Source organism: Cebus imitator, unplaced genomic scaffold (assembly GCF_001604975.1).
Source record: "Cebus imitator isolate Cc_AM_T3 unplaced genomic scaffold, Cebus_imitator-1.0 Scaffold42, whole genome shotgun sequence".
In the NCBI taxonomy this organism is placed as follows: Eukaryota; Metazoa; Chordata; class Mammalia; order Primates; family Cebidae; genus Cebus; species Cebus imitator.
This window is the reverse complement of record NW_016107357.1, coordinates 7,667,570-7,687,874: the sequence shown is the minus strand read 5'-3', so window position 1 is coordinate 7,687,874 and position 20,305 is coordinate 7,667,570. Positions and strand designations below refer to the sequence as shown.

The 20,305-nt window shown below is 34.0% G+C and overlaps 1 protein-coding gene across 1 annotated transcript in view; it reads right to left on the bottom strand.

The window, feature by feature from the left end:
• Positions 1-20,305, bottom strand: part of DNAH14 (dynein axonemal heavy chain 14) — a 400,020-nt gene that overhangs the window by 305,616 nt on the left and 74,099 nt on the right. Inside the window, exons 12-17 of the mRNA XM_037737730.1 lie at positions 10,197-10,326; positions 6,469-6,748; positions 5,836-5,881; positions 5,649-5,746; positions 4,454-4,620; positions 3,065-3,409 (exon numbers count right to left, since the gene is read on the bottom strand). Of these exons, the coding sequence (XP_037593658.1) occupies positions 3,065-3,409; positions 4,454-4,620; positions 5,649-5,746; positions 5,836-5,881; positions 6,469-6,748; positions 10,197-10,326 (1,066 nt within the window). The remainder of the gene's footprint in view (positions 1-3,064; positions 3,410-4,453; positions 4,621-5,648; positions 5,747-5,835; positions 5,882-6,468; positions 6,749-10,196; positions 10,327-20,305) is intronic.

The following is a 20,305-nucleotide window of genomic DNA, read 5'->3' as shown; positions in this document are numbered from 1 at the left end:
AAAAAAAAAAAAAAAGCAATGGGCAAAAATTAACTTGGCAAATATACATACACTAAAGAAACAGAAGTAGTTTTTATTTATCAGGAAAGTCAAAAGTACTTTAAAGATGCCTATCATGTTTTGATAAAATAACATGCTTTGTGAAAATGATTTAACAGTCGTAAACCATACTGCATAGAAGCTAACTATATATAGGAAAACCCACTAGAAATGTAAGAAGAAACTGATTTAAAGCATAATTATAATGAGAAGTTTTAAACAGATTTTCAGGATTTGTATATGTCTGATACACCAAAAATAAATAAGGATGTAGAGGAAATATATACTAAAACTACTAATTTGTAATAGTAGAACTTTATAGACAGTATTACAATGAAATAACTTAATTTTCCTCCCATTTTTTGGCATTTAAATGAAGAGACCTTTTGATAAAACATACATCAATACCCAAGACTTTTCTGGTCACAAACAGATAATAAAAGTCCTCTAGTTACTTTTAATTTTAAAAATCCATAATTAAAAATTAAGTCCTAGTCAAGGCTGCAAAATTTGTTTAAAATTAATGTCTGCGGTAGAAAAGGTAGGTGTGTGATTAGCTGCTTTTATGTTTCTATGTCTTTTATTTGTTCAATTACTTTCAGTTCCTAGCCATACCTTCTGACCCTTCCCGGGGTATAGCAAGAGACTGAGGGAGAGAGAAGGGGCAGAAAATGTCTTTATTGCCTGGCACTGTCTGACCTAGCATTAAAGTCTCCGAGCTGGGCTGACGTTTAGAGCTGACACTGTCTCATGGGGAACACTGACAGATTTCTCAGTGATTCTCCACTGGGAAACGCACAACTGTAATTTCCTGGTTCTTTAGGCTTCTGTTTAAGGTTCTATTCTAGTCTCACCACACAGATAAACAGGGGCATTGTCATTCACTCTTGTTTATTTCAACAACCACTTGTTTTTGATCATTTAAATATATATTTCCAGGGTAGACACTTTCTTGATAGCCAGACATGTATATCTGGTTATCCCTACTTGAATATTATTATGCAATTTAACAAGTACTATGTTCCTCCTCCTAATAATTTGCATCATTGTCCACTCTGTTGCCCAACCCAAACCCTGAAAACATAATTAGCTTTATCTTATTCCTTACATTCAGTCAATACCATATCCTGTTGATTCATCTCCTAGATGTATCTCATATCTATACATTCCTCAGAGTCCTCATTGTTACTACACTGGTTCAGGCTATCATCACCCCTCCCCTAGATTATGAAAACAGCTTTCCTCCTGTTTTATCCGATTTCAATCTGTTCTTCACACTGCAGCCAGAGGGTCCATACAAAAATACAAATTACATCATGTCATTTCTCTGCTTAAAACCTCCCAATAATTCCTATGGTCTTAAGAATAATGTTCCAAGTCCTGACACAGCTTACAAGGCTCTTTATTCCATTTCTTAGCTTCACCTCTTGCCAATCCCTTTTCACGGACTATATTCCCACCTCACTGAATTCATTCAGATCTTCTTCAGGTATGCTTTGTTCTCTTTTGACCTGTCACTTGCTGTCTGTATTTCCTGATGACATCTGCTTGACGCCTACCCCAAACTTCATTTTCCTTCACCACCTTAGTAACAAATCCTGAATTTGTTTGGGGTACCATGCTCCCAGTTAAAAGTCTACCATTCTCAGTCAGTCTTGCAGCTAGGTGAGGGCACATAACTAAGTCCTAGGAAATATAATAAAAGCAAAAGTGTGGGAGTACTTCTGGGAAATATCCTTAAAAGTAGAATTGAGAGATTTTCTTTGCTGCCTTCTTTCACCCTGCTGCCTGGAATGAGGACGTGATAACCAGACAGATGGTTGCTGTCCTGAGTAATGTGCATGAGTATCGTGCTCTAGGGAAGGCAGAGTGGTAAGCTAGAAGCCTCCTATGTCCCTAATGGCTTTATGAAGACATCATACCAGGACTATGTTATCTCTTTCTCCACTAATTTTACCTGAGAGATAAATTAGTCTCAAACTTGTCTAAGCCACTGTTATGTTTTGTTTTCTGTTGTATGCAACTAATCTAAGTTAAAGCAACATACTCCTGCAATATTCTGACCTTTCTTTCCAGTGTTTCCACACCATCTCCCATTAGCTAGGCAACTCCAACTCCTTTCCTTTAGATGTAAGACTTCCTAGCAAATTGTTTGTGATCATTCACCTGGGTTATGTTAGGTATTTCAGCAGCATTTTCTTCTAGATTAGATGCTACTGAATCTATCCCTCTCACCGTTATATTCCAGGGCCTAATACAATGCCTGGCATACAATCAATGCTCAATAAATACTTGTGGTCTGATTTAATAAATGAACAAATAGTAGCTATTATTATAAATGAATATCCTTAAACAGGTCTGAGGTACAACTGAGGGTGCTTGTATGGACAATGGCTGGTCTATTAGGATCTAAGCTGTCCTAGAAACTTCAATGGGTGATAGGTAGGAATAATTAATGAAGGGGCAAATAATTAATGAATAACCCTACTGCCGGTTATTTTGGGTGCTCTCAGAACTTCATACTTTCTCAGCTTGGGAATCTCCATAGAGCCTCCAAACCACCGTGGTCCCAGAGGAGATCTGCCTACTCAGAATACTTCCTTAAAGAGGTCAGCCCTAATATATAGTGAATCTCCAATATTCACCTGTATTCAAAGATTTATCTTAGATACTCCATAGCCTGATGAAGCTTACATTCTAACGGAATAATAACAAACAAATAAATAACATAATGTCAGGTAGTAACAAAGATAAAACAGGAAAAGCAGCAGGAAAGTGATAGGGAATGCAATGGATGTGGTGATCAGAGAAGGTTTTTTTTGAGGAAGTGATATTTTATCAAAGACACAAACAAATGGAATACACATTAAAATTTTCTAAGGACAATATTTATCATGTATATCTTAATTTTTTTCACATCCTGCATGTGACATCTGATACCATATATTTTCTAAACATATATTTTAAATTTAAAATTTACTAATCTGAAACATTCTTACACAATAAGAATTTTCAAAATACTTACTTCCAAGAAGTTTTTGCTCTTCTTTTCAATTACAGATTGCATGAGGGTGTGGCTCATATGTATGATGTTGTCAACATACGGTAAACATTCTGATTGATAATCAAGAGTTACAACATTAAAAATACCAATACGCTTCTCAATGGCCATATTCACAATATGTCTAAAATAGTTTCTGAATCTATTTAGGATAGCTTTAAATTCTTTTGAAGTTAATTCTCCCATAGATGACATTTTCATACTCATGACTTTTGCCTTCTCTACCATGGTACAATACTTTATAAACTTGCAGCTGTAAGCATTAACTAGGCCCATTGAATTACCAATAATAGTCAGAAGATTCACAATCTGTAAAGAAGAATGTTAAGATGTTAGAATTTTTATTTTAAGAGCGAAAAAAGTATGGTTTGACACGCTAATAGTTTCTAAGAAAATAAAATAATAGTGCTATGTGGAGTTCATTTTAAGAGCCTCTATTAAAAATCTAAACATGTTGGAAACATAAAACTTTAAATTTAGATGGCTTTCTAATATTTGGCTTTTACATAAAGGCTTATTAGGCTATTTCACTTTATAATTAACATGTTATTTTGAGCCATGGACTAAAGACACCAATCATTTATCCCCTTGCTTGTTACCCTATTTTAGAGTACACTATGCTTAGCCCTAGAAAATGCCAGTCCCCAACCCCCAGGCTGCAGAGTGGTACCAGTCCATGGCCTGTTAGGAACTGGGCCACACAGTAGGAGGTGAGTGGTGGGTGAGTGAGCATTACTGCCTGAGCTCTACCTCCTGCCAAATCAGCAGTGGCATTAGATTCTCATAGGAGCTTGAACCCTATTGTGAACTGCACATGTGAGGGATCTAGGTTGTGTATTCCTTATGACAATCTAATGCCTGATGATCTGAGGTGAAGAGTTTCATCTTGAAACCACCCCTCCATCCCCATCCAATTGTCTTCCAGAAAACCAGCCCCTGGTGCCAAAAAGGTATGTGACCTCACCCAATTCACCAAAGATATAACTATTTAGATAGGGTAGAATCCTAATCCAAGCTAAGCCAACTAGGTTCTCTTGTAAATTTGGACAAAAATACCCGGTTAGATGCTAATGGGAAGAGTTGGGGCATGGCAAGTCAATATATTGGCAAGCCTACATTATGAAGGAGTCATAAAAGAGAAAGATTCTTTTCACAGAAGTTGGAAAAATCACACAGACGTGAGCAGAGATGACAGATCATGGGGAAAACAAACGGGGAGATACAATGGTGATTATTTCAATCACTATGAATAGGATGCTCTAATTTTTCAATAAATTCATTTCATCTAAGAACTCAGTGGCTTACTGCTCCTTAAAGCAAACATTCCCTAAAATGAACTGTTTAAAAACTTACTATATTTTGGTAGGCAGGATCCATTTCAAAAAGGATGTGACAATCTGGCCATTTGGTCTGCTCTGTATATTGCATTATGCTTCCTGTCTTATTAGGTAAATCCACAATTGAAACCAAATCCATGAAGATAGACAGGTGGGGATCTTGGCAAAAAGGCGTAATTGTGGCTAAAATATATGTAATTTAAAAGTCAATACTTCAGAAGTCCCATTGAAAGCAACACTTCAAAATGATCTATGACATACGGAACTATTGAAAACTGGGGCTGATTTATTATGAGGGTTAGATAGTATTCTATACTTATAACTGGAATTTAAAAATAGGTATAAAGATGTAGATTTAATATTATAGAAACAAAAAATCTACTCACAGGCAACTGAGTAGAGGTGATGGGAGGCATGATTTGAAATAGAAACTGAAAATAAGTCATTCAGTTAATAAATATTTGACATGTATCTTTTATGTGGAGAGTATTATGCCATTACAAGGATACAGAAATCAGGAAACAGAACCTTAAGAGTTCACAGTCTAGCTGAACAACCGGATGTCCACAGGCATGCATGCATAGATAGATAGATAGATAGATAGATAGATATACATACATACATACATACATACATACATACATAGACAGACCGACCGACAAATCTCAACATATACTTCACACCTTATAAAAATTTCAACTCAACTATGGTGACATGACTGGAGAATGATACAACATTCAAGAAGTTGCCAAAAGTCCTGCTGTTTTAAGATCTTTGTAAAATTTATTGTAAGAAAATAATAAATTATTTGGTCAGGCTAGTAATTGCCTTCTATTTCTGACTGTGTATACACAGCTGCAAAACAAAATCTCTTTAAGATAGAAACAATATCTTTGTTACACTATGACATAAAAGATCTTGCTCATTTGTACTAAGTATTGTAACATTCTACAGAACATAACAGAAAAAATCCAAACCTTGAGATATTTTCCTAATTCCCATCTTTTATGCATTCTAAGGCTATGTGTAAAATTCACACATCCTCAAATAATTCCAAATTCACAGTGTTTGATCCCAAGGATTGTGAATTTGTGATATACCGATATTCTGTAATATCTGCCACATCCCTGGGTAAAAGCATCAGATGTCTAAATTTAAGAAAATATTGCCACAGAAGACAATGCATTTCACTAAGCTTTAAAAACACTTACTTATACATTTTTCCATATTAGTCAACATATTTTGAATTTTTACTGAAAATTCCAATCTGTTGGGAACTATAAAGAGATTTGTAGGAAATTCTGGAAATCTAACAGAGAAAACAATAAAAGCATATTTCAGCAGAATATAACATAAAAAATACAATTACTTGTAATTTTTAAAATGTCTAATACTTACTCATAATATATGGATTTATTCTCAAACTCAGTCTCAATTTCTGTATCTATTAGAATCCAATGAAAGAGAGAATACAAAATTGATTGATTTATATCAGCTAAATTGATTTATATCAGCTAAATGACAAATTAATATATTCCAGTGCTTTACACATATCCTAAGAATAAACTCAAGAGGTCATTTGAAAGGCAATACTGAAGCAGTATACCCCATCCCAAGGTTCTGATTAAGAGATCTAAGAACAAACATCCTAGATGTTCCTCTTGATGAAGGGGGCCCCTCACCTCTGCCTCAGTGAGAAGCTGTTTGGGTTTTGAGATGAAAATGAACAATGGTGTCATTACTTATAGGCAATACAATGATCTGTAAAATTTATCCTTACTTTTAGCAGTATTTACCTTAAGATTTATAAAATCATAATCTATAAATTATAATACACAGCCTATTAACATGATCTCTCATTTGTTATTTTCTAGTTGTTAAGATATTTCTCTTCATTCTTTTTTTTTTTTTTTTTTTAAGAGACAAGGTCTCACTAGTCCCACCTCGGCCTCCCAGATTGCCGGCCGGGATTGCAGGCATAAGCCACTGCACCTAGCTACTCTTCATTCCTTATACTCTCAGTTGTCTTACCTGAAAGAATATCTTCAGGATTGTAACTAATTTCTTTTGATTTCTTGGCTTGTGGGAGCAATTCTTTACTTGAGTGTTTTTTGACACAATTTTCTTTATGTTCTGACATTTCATCTTCAAACATCACACACTTTTCAGGGCACTGGTCAGACTCATTAAAGTTCTCTTTAGAATTTTCTGAAGAGTCACTCTCAGCAGGAATTCTCAAGTGTAGATTTACTTCAAATATTGGTGCATATGTTTTCCTCAAATCCTTCTCCACTTCAGCACTATTCAAAATCTAATTTAACAGATATGTGAGGGTTCCAGTGACAACATATAACTTATAGAACATTTAATTTAGGATAATACAGACCAAAATTTTAAATGATAAATCATAACTCCAGGATAATCAAGTAACACTGTATTATCAAATACCTGATACTTGCATGTTAAAATAAGTAAATTAAATGTGAAACAAATGACATTATAATGAAGGAGTTCCCCCCAAAAGACTAAATTTGTGCCAGAGTCACTACATCACTAGTCCTAGTCATTTGAGAGCTTATTTAAAGTACAAAGTTTTAGGTCTGTCCCCAGAGATTCTGAGTTAAAGAGAGGCGGGGCCCAGGACTTTTAATCACCTAAAAGCTGAACATGTGAATCTGTTGTACACCCTGGTTTAAGAACTACAAATCAAGAATACACACTTCACATCCACTACAGTAAGTCCATCCTACTACAGTAAGTCTGTCACGTTAATATACATATACTAATATGGACATCTCCAATGAAAAACACCAGGGTATAAATATCTCATTTATGTAACATAATTGTTCTTAGGCTCTGTCTATGTTTGGGTTCTCGATTAATCTATTGATCCTTCCTACTTCATAAATAATCAGTTATGCTTGAGGTAGCTATTGCATAATTACTCCTCTGTGTTTCTGAGGGTGATCACCTGAATAATCTGCTGGAATCTTAACCTCTAATTCCAGTCATTAGCAAATTAAGGCAGTTAACATTATCAATAAACCTCATTAGCATCTTATTAAGCTGCTGGGGAAAGAGCATGAGTAGATAATGAAGGTGATTTGCAAATCTTAAATGTTCACACAAATGGATATAGTTTGTTTGGGATGATGAAAAAGTTGTAGAAATGGAAAGTGGTGATGATTGCCTAACACTGAAGGTAGCTAATGTCACCAAATTGTACACCTAAAAATGGTTAAATGGTAAATTTTATGTTATGTATGTTTTATCACAATAAAAGAAAGTCCACCCAGACAATTCTTAATAAATACATAATGTGCTGCTTAGCTTATTCTGGAAAATAACCTATAATTAACTCTGGGAATACTGGCCATCAAGCTGTATATATATTATTATTGCATATAAATATTTTGCATCAAATCATTCTTTAAATGTAATTATAGTTACAGTGAATGAACTGTATATTTATCACTATAGTAAACAAGTTACCTTCATCTAATCCTCATAAAAACCCTGAGAGAGAGAAATTATTACTCTAATTATACATACAAAAAAACCCTGAAAGCTTAATTTGTCAGAGGCTATATTGCTAGCATGTGGTAAGGCTGAAGTTCACTCATGGGTCTGGGCACATCATTATAATATGAACTAACTGAGACCTGAAAATATTTTTGTAGTGAAGAAATCTCTTAGCTCTTATGCTTTTTGTGCCAACAAGAATGAACCAGTAAATAGTTTGATTTCGTCTAAACTGTAAACAACAAGAGAAGAATAGCCACAGCTAAATGAAACTAAAAATTGTACAGATTACAGTGGGGATTTAGGAGGGGAAGGAGTAGACAGCATCAATGATTACCATATCTGCAACTTTAGCTCTTATCTCTCACTTGAGATTCAGATCTACATTTTCAACATCCCAATAGAAATTTTCACCTGGTTTTCCACAGGTACCTCTCACTCAACATATCCCAAAATAAACTAATTATCTCTCTTATCTTAACTGTATATTAGAATGTGCCCAAAAAAAGCAGTTTACAACATTTTGACCTCTAGGAGAAAAAAGGAGCAAATCAAGGTCAAATAGTAGAGGGCAAAGTAGCGGCAAGATGCCCAAGCTTGGGCTATGGGAAAAAAGTGGACATAAATTTAGGCTACCTTAGTGGCAGTCTGCTCATTCATGCAGCCTGTGTCCCAATCTCCACTCTATCAGCCTGCATTGAGCACATATGTGTATATATACATGTATAAAACAGATGTGTGAATCTTATTGGTTCTGTCCCTCAGGAGAACCCTGACTAATACAAGTTACATGAAAAAATGCTCAACCAAGCTAGTAATAAGGGAAATTCAAATTAAAACTTCAGCAAAATGCCATTTCATACCTATCTTATTGACATTAAACACTGATGAGGATTGGTTAAGCTTATGGAGCAATAAAAAATTATGAATTGCTAAAGGTCATTGAAATTGGCATAAGCATTTTAGAAAAACAATTTTATATTACTTAATACAGTTGAAAATAACATATGCTTTCACCCAGAAATTTCACTCTTTAGCATTAAGTTAAAAAAAAATAACTCTTGTTCATATACACCAAAGGAGAAATATACTGGAATGTGCATGGCAGAATTATATGTAATAACAAAAACAAAAACTGGAAATAACCCAGACGTCCATCAACAACAGAATGGTAAGTAAATTGTTTTATCAGTAAAGGATGAATAGGAGACACTGAATGTTTTTAAGTTGGGTAAAGCCTATATGAGTGTTTGATTATTTTTGCAGGTATCGTATACTTAATAAAAACATTATTAAAATAATACATATGCATTGTACAAAATTTAGACTATTTAGAAATATATATATGACAGTAAAATTACTCAAGATTCCTACCACCCATAGATAACCACTATTAATATTTCAGTGCATATATTTTCAGAATTCAAACTACATAGTGTATATATACTTATGCTGGTTTACACTAATACATGTGAATATTTTTCTTTGTTACCAAATCTACCTAAATACTTTAGAAAGAAAAGATACATATACAGGCTATATTATACAAGGATATTTTTACCAAATTGGACAAGCACTTAATATATAAAGTTTAAATCTCAAGAAAATAATACCAATGAAGAGAAAAACAATTCTGTCAAGAAAAGATTTCTTAATGAAAGTTTCTCAAGGATTCTTTAAAAGTTTCCTATTTTACTTCTGCCATTTTTAAGTTAAGAACACAACAAAACTCCTTTAAACAAAAGCAAAGACAGAATAGTATAGTGGTGGGAGAAAGAGGGGTAGATGCTACTTTAGATAGGGTGGTCTTCCCTTACCATTTCTATGTAAAATAGCATACAACATCACTCCTACATAACCTTTTTTCCATCATTTTTCTTCACAGTACTCATCACTTCATTTACCTATCTCTCCTGGTAAAATATAAGCTCCATGAGGTCACAGAATTTGTTATGTCCACTGCTGTTATTTGAACTAGGTAGGTAGTGCCTACCTAGCTCAGTGCCTGAAACATAGTAAGTACTCAATAACCATGTGGTGAATGAATGAATGAACTAAATGAGCTAAATGTCATTATAGCTTTTTACAGTGGGAGCAGGTAAGTGAGTGTGGGGGTGGCAGGGGAGGGTATGTTGGTTAAGGGGTTGTGTGTATTAATCATAAATCCATTTTAAATTTCAAAATGTATTCATTTTATAGCAAAAAAACTTGTTTATATTTTTCAAAGATCTTTTTACCTCATTAATATCAGGGTTTGCTTTTACGTCTGACCTTTTAACAGAAATAGCATGTGACTTTACATTATCAGCAAGTTCTTCACAATCATTTGCTATCTTTCCAGTAGGAAAAGAGTTGACCTTGAATGTTCTGTATTAAGAAATGGGAAGAAAAAAATCATTTAAAATCATTTACATCTACATATATAAAGAACACCAACAACTCAACAACGAAAAGCAACCCAATTAAAAAACAGGCAAAGGATTTGACTAGGCCTTTCTCCAGAGAAGGTATCAGGATGGACAATAAGCACAAGAAAAAAATGCTTAATATCACTAATCATTAAAGAAATGCAATCCAAAACACAATGAAATACTGTATTACCTCACACCTATTACAATGGCTATTATCATTTTTTTTAAAAAATAGAAAGTAATAATAAATGTTGGCTAGGTTGGAAGCACAAGAAGATTATAGAACGCCAAACAAATTTAACCTAAAGAAGACTACCCCAAGGCATTTAATAATCAAACTCCCAAAGATCAAGACAGAGTGATACACACAGACAGACAGACAGACAGACAGCACAAAAGAAAAAACCCTTCTACCCTAGAATGGTACATCTGGCAAAAATATCCTTCAAACGCAAAGGAAAAATAAAAACCTTCCCAGACCAACAAAACCTCAGGGTTTTGCCAGATGCTTATCATCAATGCCAGATCTATCCTACAAGAAATGCTAAAGGAATTGCTTCAATCTGAAATAAAAGAATACTAATGAGCAATAAGAAATCATCTGAAGTCACAAAACTCACTGGTAACAGTGAGTACATATAAAAACACAGAATATTATAACACTAATTGTGGTGTGTAAACTACTCATATTTTAAGTAGAAAGATGAAAAGAAGAACAAATCAAAAATCACTACAATAATTTTTCAAGACACTGACTATACACGATATTAAAAGGAACAATAAAAGTTAAGAAGCAGGGAAATGAAGTTAAAGTATAGAGATTTCATAACTCTCCTTTTCTTGTTTGTATGTTTGTTTATGCAATCGATGTTAAGTTGTCATCAGGTTAAAATAATGGTTTATATTATTTCCAAGACTCATGGTAACCTAAAATCTATAAACATACAACAGAAACACAAAAAATAAGAAAAAAGAAATGAAAACATACCACCCAAGAAAATCACCTTCACTAAAAGGAAGACAGGAAGGAAGAAAAGAAGGAAAGGGTCACTTTTTTTGGCCACAAAAGAGCCAAAAAAAATAATAAAATGGCAAGAGTAAGTCCTTACTTAATTAAGACTGAATGCAAATGGACTAAATTCTCTAATCAAAAGATATACAGTGGCAAAATGAATGAAAAACCAAGAATCAACCTTCTGTTGCCTACAAGAAACACACTTTACCTCAACAAACATAGACTGAAAATAAAGCTACAAAAAAAGATATTCCACACAAATGGAAACCACAAAAAAGGAGTAGTTATACATACTTCAGACAACATAGATTACACAACACAAAGTATAAAAAGAGACAAAGAGGGTTATTGTCAATTCAGCAAGAGGATAGAACATTTATAAAATACATGTACCCATCACTGGAGCATACAGATATAAAAAGCAAAAGCAAGTATTACTGACAGAGCAGGAGCACCCTTACCTCAAACACCACCACTTAAGTTCCAGCTCCCTTTCTAGCTTCATAAATTTCAAGGAAATCACTTCTAACTATAATCAGCCAGAAAGAACAAACAGTAAAAGACAGATAAGACAGCTGGGCTACAGAGGGAGATGCGCGGAAAGTCTCTTGGGTAACTGCCAAACTTCACCCTTATACAATGGGCCCCAGTAAAACAGTAAGCCTTAATAAGCCCATTCCTTTCCCTTCAGGTGCACTAAGATAGGGAAGCTAAAAGCAAACTCGAGGGTACAACTGCAGCTGCAGAAAGATGTATGGGAACATACACACAACTCTTCCTCCTAGATAAGCACAACAAAAAGACACAGAAACAGTCCAAGCCTCTAATAAAGTCTCCTACCCTGAATTGTTAAAAACTCAGTCTGCGCCGGGCGTGGTGGCTCATGTCTGTAATCCCAGCACTTTGGGAGGCTGAGGCGGGTGGACCACGAAGTCAGGAGTTCAAGACCAGTCTGGCCAACACAATGAAATCCTCTCTCTACTAAAAATACAAAAAATTGGCTGGGTGTGGTGGTATGCACCTGTAATCTCAGCTACTCGGGAGGCTGAGGCAGGAGAATCAAGTGAATCCGGGAGGCAGACAATGCAGTGAGCTGAGATCATGCCATTGCACTCCAGCCCAGGCAACAGTGTCAGACTCCATCTTAAACAAACAAACAAAAAACAAATACTCGTAGTCTGTAAGAGAGTAGGCCTCTGATCTAACTCAGCCAGAAGGCTCCTCTCAGGTTTGTTTTCTCTAAAATAAACCTGTCTAGACTGGCAAGTCACCTTTCTTGTCTCTTCCTCTTTCTTTAATTCTTACAATTATTATCTCTTAAGAGAGAGATAAATCCCAATTACAATAATAGCTGGAGACTTCAATACCACATTTTCAGCCTTGGACAGATCATCCAGACAGAAAATCAACAAAGAAACATCAGACTTAATATGCAGGAAAAACAAAACGGACTTAACAGATACTTACAGAATATTTCATCCAATGGCTACAAAACACACATTCTTCTCCTTAGCACACGGATAATTCTCAAGGATAGAACATACATCAGGTCACAAAACAAGTCTTAAAAACATTCAGTAACATCAAATAATACCAAGAATCTTCTCTGACCACAAAACAAAAACAAACAAAAAAACCCTACAAATCAATCACAGAGGGAATTCTGGGAACTATAGAAACACATGGAATTTAATCAATATGCCCCTACATGACCATGCTCCTACAGTGGCTCAGTGAAGAGATTAAGAAGGAAATGGAAGCATTTATTGAAACAAAGGATAATGAAAACATAACATATCTAAATCTATGGGATACTGCAAATGCATAACTAAAAGGGAAGTGTATAGATGTTAAGTTTCTACCACAAAGAAAAAAAATCCTTCAAATAAACAACCTAATGATACATCTTAAAGAATAAGAAAAGCAAGAGCAAAAGAAATCCAAAGTTAGTAGAAGAAACAATAAAGATCAGAGCAATAAAACTACAGAAAAGATCAATGAAACAAAAAGTTGGTTTTTGAAAAGATAAAGAAAACTGACAAACTTGAGCCAGACTAACTAAAAGAACAAAAACAGCAAAGACCCAAATAAATAAAATCAGAGATTAAAAAGGAGACATTACAATTGATACTGCAGAAATTCAAAGGATCACAGAGGCTATCAGCAACTATATGCAATAAATTGGAAATTCTAGAAAAAAGGGATCAATTGCTAGACACATACAACCTACCCGCCACTTAGCTAGCAGAAGATAAGAAAAAACCAAAATCAGAGGCAAAATGAAGGAAATTGAGACACACATACACAAAAATTTTTTTTAAAAGATCAAAGAATCCAGGAGCTGTTGTTTTTGAAAAAATTAATAAAATGGGCCACTAGCTACACTAATTAAGAATAAAAGAAGATCCAAATAAACATCACTAGAAACAATGAAGGGCATGTTACTATTGACCCCACAGAAATAAAAACAACCATGAGAAACTACTACAAACACCTCTGCACACAAACTGGAAAACTTAGAAGAGATGGATAAATTCTTGGACACATAAACCCTCATAAGACTGTGCCAGGAAGAAATTGATTCCCTGAACAGACCAATAAAGAGCTCTCAAATTGAATCAGTAATAATAGCCTACCAAGCAAAAAAGCCCAGGACCTAATGGAATTGCAGCCAAATTCCAGCAGATGGACAAAGAGGAGCTGGTACCATTCCTACAGAAACTATGACAAAAAAATTGAGGAGGAAGAACTTTCTCCAAATCATTCTATGAGACCAGTGTCATCTTGATACCAAAACCTGGCAGGCAGACATGCGCATGCGCGCGCGCATGCGCGCGCGCACACACACACACACACACACACACACACACACACTGTAAAAACTAAACCTTCAAGCCAATATCCTTAATGAATATTGATGCAAAAATCCTCAACAAAATACCTGCAAACTGAATCCAGCAGATCATCAAAAACTAATACAATATGATCAAGTAGGCTTCATCCCCAGGATCCAAGGTTGGCTCAACATACACAAATTAATAAATGTGATTCATCACATAAACAGAACTAAAGACAAAAACCACATGATTATCTCAATAGATGCAAAAAAAGGCTTTCAATAAAATTCATTATCCTTCATGTTAAAAACTCTCAGTAAGCTAGATATTGAAGGAACATACCTCAAAATAATAAGAGCTATCCATGACAAACTCAGAGCCAACATTATACTCAAGGGGCAAAAGCTAGAAGCATTCCCCATGAAACCAGCAAAAGACAAGGATGTCCTCTCTCACCACTATTATTCAACATGGTATTGGAAGTCCTAAGCAGAGCAATCAGGCAAGAGAAAGAAAAAAAGTACATCCAAATAGGAAGAGGGAAGTCAAACTATCACTGTTTGCAGACAACATGATTCTATGTCTATAGCTTCAGCCCCAAAGCTGCTCCTTCAGCTGATAAACAACTTCAGCAAAGTTGCAGGATACAAAATCAATGTATGAGAATCACTAGCATTCCTATATACCAACAACATTCAAGCCAAGAGCCAAATCATGAATGAACTCCTCTTCAGTTGCCACAAAAAAAATAAAATACCTAGAAATACAGCTAACCAGGGAAGAAAAGATGTCTACAATGAGAGAATTACGAGACACTGCTCAAAAAATCAGAGAGGATACAAAGAAATGAAAAAATATCCCATGCTTATGGATAAAAGAATAAATATCCTTAAAATGGCTATACTGCCCAAAGCAATTTACAGATTCAATGCTATTCCTATCAAACTACCAATGGCATTCTTCACAGAATTAAAAAAATATTATTTAAAAATTTATATGGATCCCAAAAAGAGCCTGAATAGCCCAGGCAATCCTAAAGAAGAACTAACCTGGAGGAATCACATTACCCAACTTCAAACTATACTACAAGGCTACAGTGACCAAAAGAGAATGGTACTGGTGCAAAAACAGGCACATAGACCAATGGAACAGAATAGAGATCCCAGAAATAAGGCCCAGTATCTATGACCATCTGATCTTCAACAAAACTGACCAAAACAAGCAATGAGGGAAACACTCCCTATTCAATAAATGGTGCTGAGATGACTAGCTAGCCAAATGCAAAAGTAAAGCTCGATCCTTTCCTTACACCATGTATAAAATCAACTCAAGATGGATTAATTTTTAAATGTAAAACCCAAAACTATAAAAACCCTGGAAGACAATCTAGGCAGTACCATTTTGGACACAGGAATGGGTAAAGATTTAATGATGAAGACACAAAAAGTCATTGCAACAAAAGCGAAAATTGACAAACAGGGTCTAATTAAACTTAAGAGCTTATGCACAGGAAAAGAAACTATCAACAGAGTAATTAGACAACCTACAGAATGGGAGAAAATATTTGCAAACTTTGCATCTGACAAAGGTCTAATATCCAGCATCTACAAGGAACTTAAATTTACAAGAGAAAAACAACTCCATTAAAAAGTGAGCAAAGAACATGATCAAACACTTCACAAAAGAAGACATACAGCAGCCAATATGCATATGAAAAAAAGTTGAATATCAGTGATCATTAGAATAATGCAAATCAAAATGACAATAAGATATCATCTTACACCAATCAAAATGGCTATCATTAAAAAGTAAAAAAATTAATGGATGCCGGTGAGGTTGTAGAGAAAAGGAAGCCCTTATACACTGTTGCTGGGAATGTAAATTAGTTCAACCATTGTGGGAAACAGTATGGCAATTCCTCAAAGAGTTAAAAACAGAACTACCATTCAACCCTGCAATCCTGTTATTGGGTATATGCCCAAAGGAATATAAAGCATTTTACCATAAAGACACATGAACACCAATGCTCACTGAAGCACTGTTTGCCCATTAATGACAGACTGGATAAAGAAAATGTGGTATTTATACACCATGTAATACAATGCAGCCATAAAAAAGGAAAAGATCATGCCTTTTGCAGGAACATGGATGGAGCTGGAGGTGATCATCCTTAGCAAACTAATGCAGAAATAAAAAATCAATACTGCATGTTTTCACTTATAAGTGGGAGCTAAATAATAATAACTTATGAACACAAAGAAGGAAACAACAGACACTGAGGTGTACTTGAGCAGGGAATGTGGAAGGAGAAAAAGGGGAAGAAAAGATCACTATTGGGTACTGAACTTAATACCTGGGTAATATAATATGTACAACAAACCCCCATGATGCACATTTATCTATGTAAGAAACCTGCACATGTACCCCCAAACCCAAAATGAAAATTTTTTAAAAATTAAACTGAGAAATCTTTCAAAAGAGTCTCACATTATCTAGAACTCTATACCCAGTGAAAATATCCTTTATAAATGATGGTGACATAAAGATGTTTTTCAACAATTAAAAACCAAGGGAACTGTTTCCCAGCATTCCTGAACTGAAAGAAATATTAGATTGTTTTTCAGGAAGAAAGAAAATGATCCTTCACAAACAGAAACAAATAAAAAGAAACAACACAAGAAATGGTAATTATATGGGTAAACATAAATGGATATTGACCATTTATTTAAAACAATATTTTTAATGTCTTCTGGAGTTAAAATATATGAACAACTAAAAATCTATTTAAAATATAGTGAAAGAATGCTGTAAAAGGCAAGAGAAAAATAAATGGAGTTAAAGAGTTCTAGAGTTTTAGCAATATCATGGAAGTAATAAAAGTAATGAAAATAATTTGTACTAGCCTGTAAGAATACCTGCTTTTAGATTAATCAGATTTGTTATTCTTTTAATATTTTTCCTTCTATTAGTTTGTCAGACATCCTATCACTATCTTTTAGTGGTTACTCTAGAGCATGGGTCAGCACACCTTTTCTGTAAGGGGCCAGATAGGAAATAGTTTACTTTTTGTGGACCATATATGGTGGTCTTTATTACAATTCAATTCTGACTTTGTAGTGCAAAAGTAGCCACAGACAATAGGTAAACAAATGGGTGTCGCTATAGTCCAACAAAACTAACTCATAAAAACTGACTGCCACAGGATTTGGCCTATGGGTTATATTTTGTTGACACTTGGTCTAAGTAGAAATTCTTAAATTTTCTACCAAAGAAAAGTTATTACAACTGATAAGTGAGCTTAGTAAGATTACAGATACAAGGTCAACATACAAAATCAATCATATTTCTTTATACTAGCAATGAATATTTGAAACTGTATTTAAAATAGGGCACCATTTTTAATACCATCAAAAAATACGAAATTGGTAGTTTAAAACAATAATGTGCAATATTTGTACACTAAATTCTATAAAACACTGATGAGACAAATCAAAGAAGACTTAAACAAACAAAGTATACCATGTTCAGGGCTTAAAAGACTGAATATTGTTAAGACATGGATTCTCCCCAAATTGATCTATGTATTCAATGCAATCTCAATCAAAATCTCAGTAGGACTTTTGAAGAAATCTGCTAGCTAATCGTAAGATATATATGAAAAGGTAAAGGAATTAAAATAGTCAAAACAATTTTGAAAAACAGAAACAAAGTTGAAGAACACATACTACCTGATTTCAAGACTTATTATAAAATTATAATTATAAAGACTGTGAGGTATTAATGAAAGGACAGATTCACAGATCACTGGACTAGAAAAGAACATTCAGAAGTAGACTTGCAAATATGTTAGGGTAATTGTCTGGAGGAAGATTAGTCTTTTCAACAAACTATTTGAGTAATTAAATACCTATATATAACAATATACACCTCAAACCATACCTTATAGCATTTGCAAAGATTAACTCAAAAAGGATCACAGATATAATGTAAAATCCAGAAGTATAAAACTTCTAAAAGAAAATATTGGAAAAATTCATCATGCAGCAGAATTAGGAAACAATCTCTAGATTGGAAATCAAAAGCCCAAACCTTTAAAAGAAAAAATAGATAAGATGGACTTCATCGAAATTAAAAACTCTTGTTTATCAAAAGACACTTAGGAAAATTAAGACAACTTATGGACTGGGAGAAAACATTTGTAGAACACAGATATCATGTAGTTTTTACATGTATACATTCTCTCTAAGCACTGCCTTTGCTGCCTTTAGTAAGTTTTCGTATGCTGTGTTTTCATTTTTATTCATTTACTAAAACCTAATTTTATTCTAATTTCCCTTATGATTTCTGCTTTGACTCATTGGTTATTTAAGAGTATGTTATTTAATTTCCATATATTTTTGACCTTTCCCAAACTTTCTTCTGTTATTGATTTCTAATTCTAATTTAGGTTAGTCAGAGAACATACTTTGTATGATTTTAACCATTTTAAATGTATTGAGATCTGTTTTATCACCTAACATATACAGACTTTTACTTTTGAAACACTGTCCACTTGGCATCCACAGGTTGCAAAGATGATTTAGGATTAGTTGATTTTATAACAAAATTCTCCAGAAACTTTTAGGATGATAGAAAAGAATTTATTATTTATAGGTCTGGCCAATCACATCATAGCTTATGCTATTTTTCTTACCACTTTATTCTTGTCATAATATCTTGTTCTCACTTTTCAAACATGTTTATTGTTCTGTAGGGTATATAATATATTTTTAAGGGATTACTTGACCATCCTTTCCTCCTGATTTCCTCATTAACTCCTATCAATAAATATTTGTCAAGACCAGATTCAGTACCCTAAACATTTCCTTTGCGGCATTTATTGTAATGTTAAATATATTCGTGTGATCAGTAGATTAATCTCTCTCCTTTCCTCCAGACTGTAAACTACATTAAAGCAAACTGTCTGTTTTCCTCAGCATTGTATGTCCAGGATCTAACAAAGCATCTGACAGGTGATATGTGCTTCATTTCTGTCATCTAAAAAATTCCATCAGCCTCCTTTAAAGAAACTTCCCCTCACCCCCACCGAGCGCATAGCAATCACCAACATGATTTCTGTCCTTCTAGTTTTAGTTTGTCAAAATATCATACAAATGTAATCATATAATATGTAGTCTTTTGAGTCTGGCTTCCTCCACTTAACATTTGAGATTCATTCACATGTTATAAATACTTCACTCATTTTTATTGCTGAGGAGTACTCCATTTCATGGATATCCACTTATAGATTTTTAGATTACTTCCAGTTTGGAACAATTGTGAATAGAGCCATTCTAAACATTTATGCATGGTTTTTTGCACAGAAAAACCAGAAAAATGTTTTCTGGTTTTGGGGGGTAAATGGCTAGGAGTATGCTTGCTAGATAACAGGGTAAGTATATGTTTATCTTTATAAAAAATTGCTCAATTGTTTTGCAGAGCATCTGTATCCTTTTGCATTCCCACCAGCCATGTATTAGAGTTCCAGTTGTTCCTCATCCTCATGAGCACTTTGTATAATTGGTATTGTTTCAGCCATTCTAGTAGGTATGTAAAAGTGTCTCATTGTGATTTTAATTTGCATTTCTCTTACCTCTAATGATTTATACATCTTTAAAGCACTTATGTGTAATCTGTTTCCTTTTTGGTGAAATACCTGCTTAGATCTTTTACCCATTTTAAAATTAACTTGTTAGGGTTTTTTTTTAATTGACAAGAAAATCAATAAAACCAAAAGTTGTTTTTTAAAAAAGTTTAACAAAATTAACAAATGTTTAACTAGACTAAGAATATTTTTTAAAAGCTTCAAATTACTAAAATCTTTAATAAAAGAGGAGATATCACTATTGACCTTACAAAAATTAAAACAATTAGAAGTGAATACTATAAACAACTGTATACCAACAGTTTAAACAAGTTAGATAAAATGGACAATAAAAAGACATAAATTACCAAAATTACCTAAAAAGACATAAATTACCAAAATTTTATCAAGAATAAATAGAAAATTGAAATAAATCTCTAACTAGTAAAGAGATTTAATT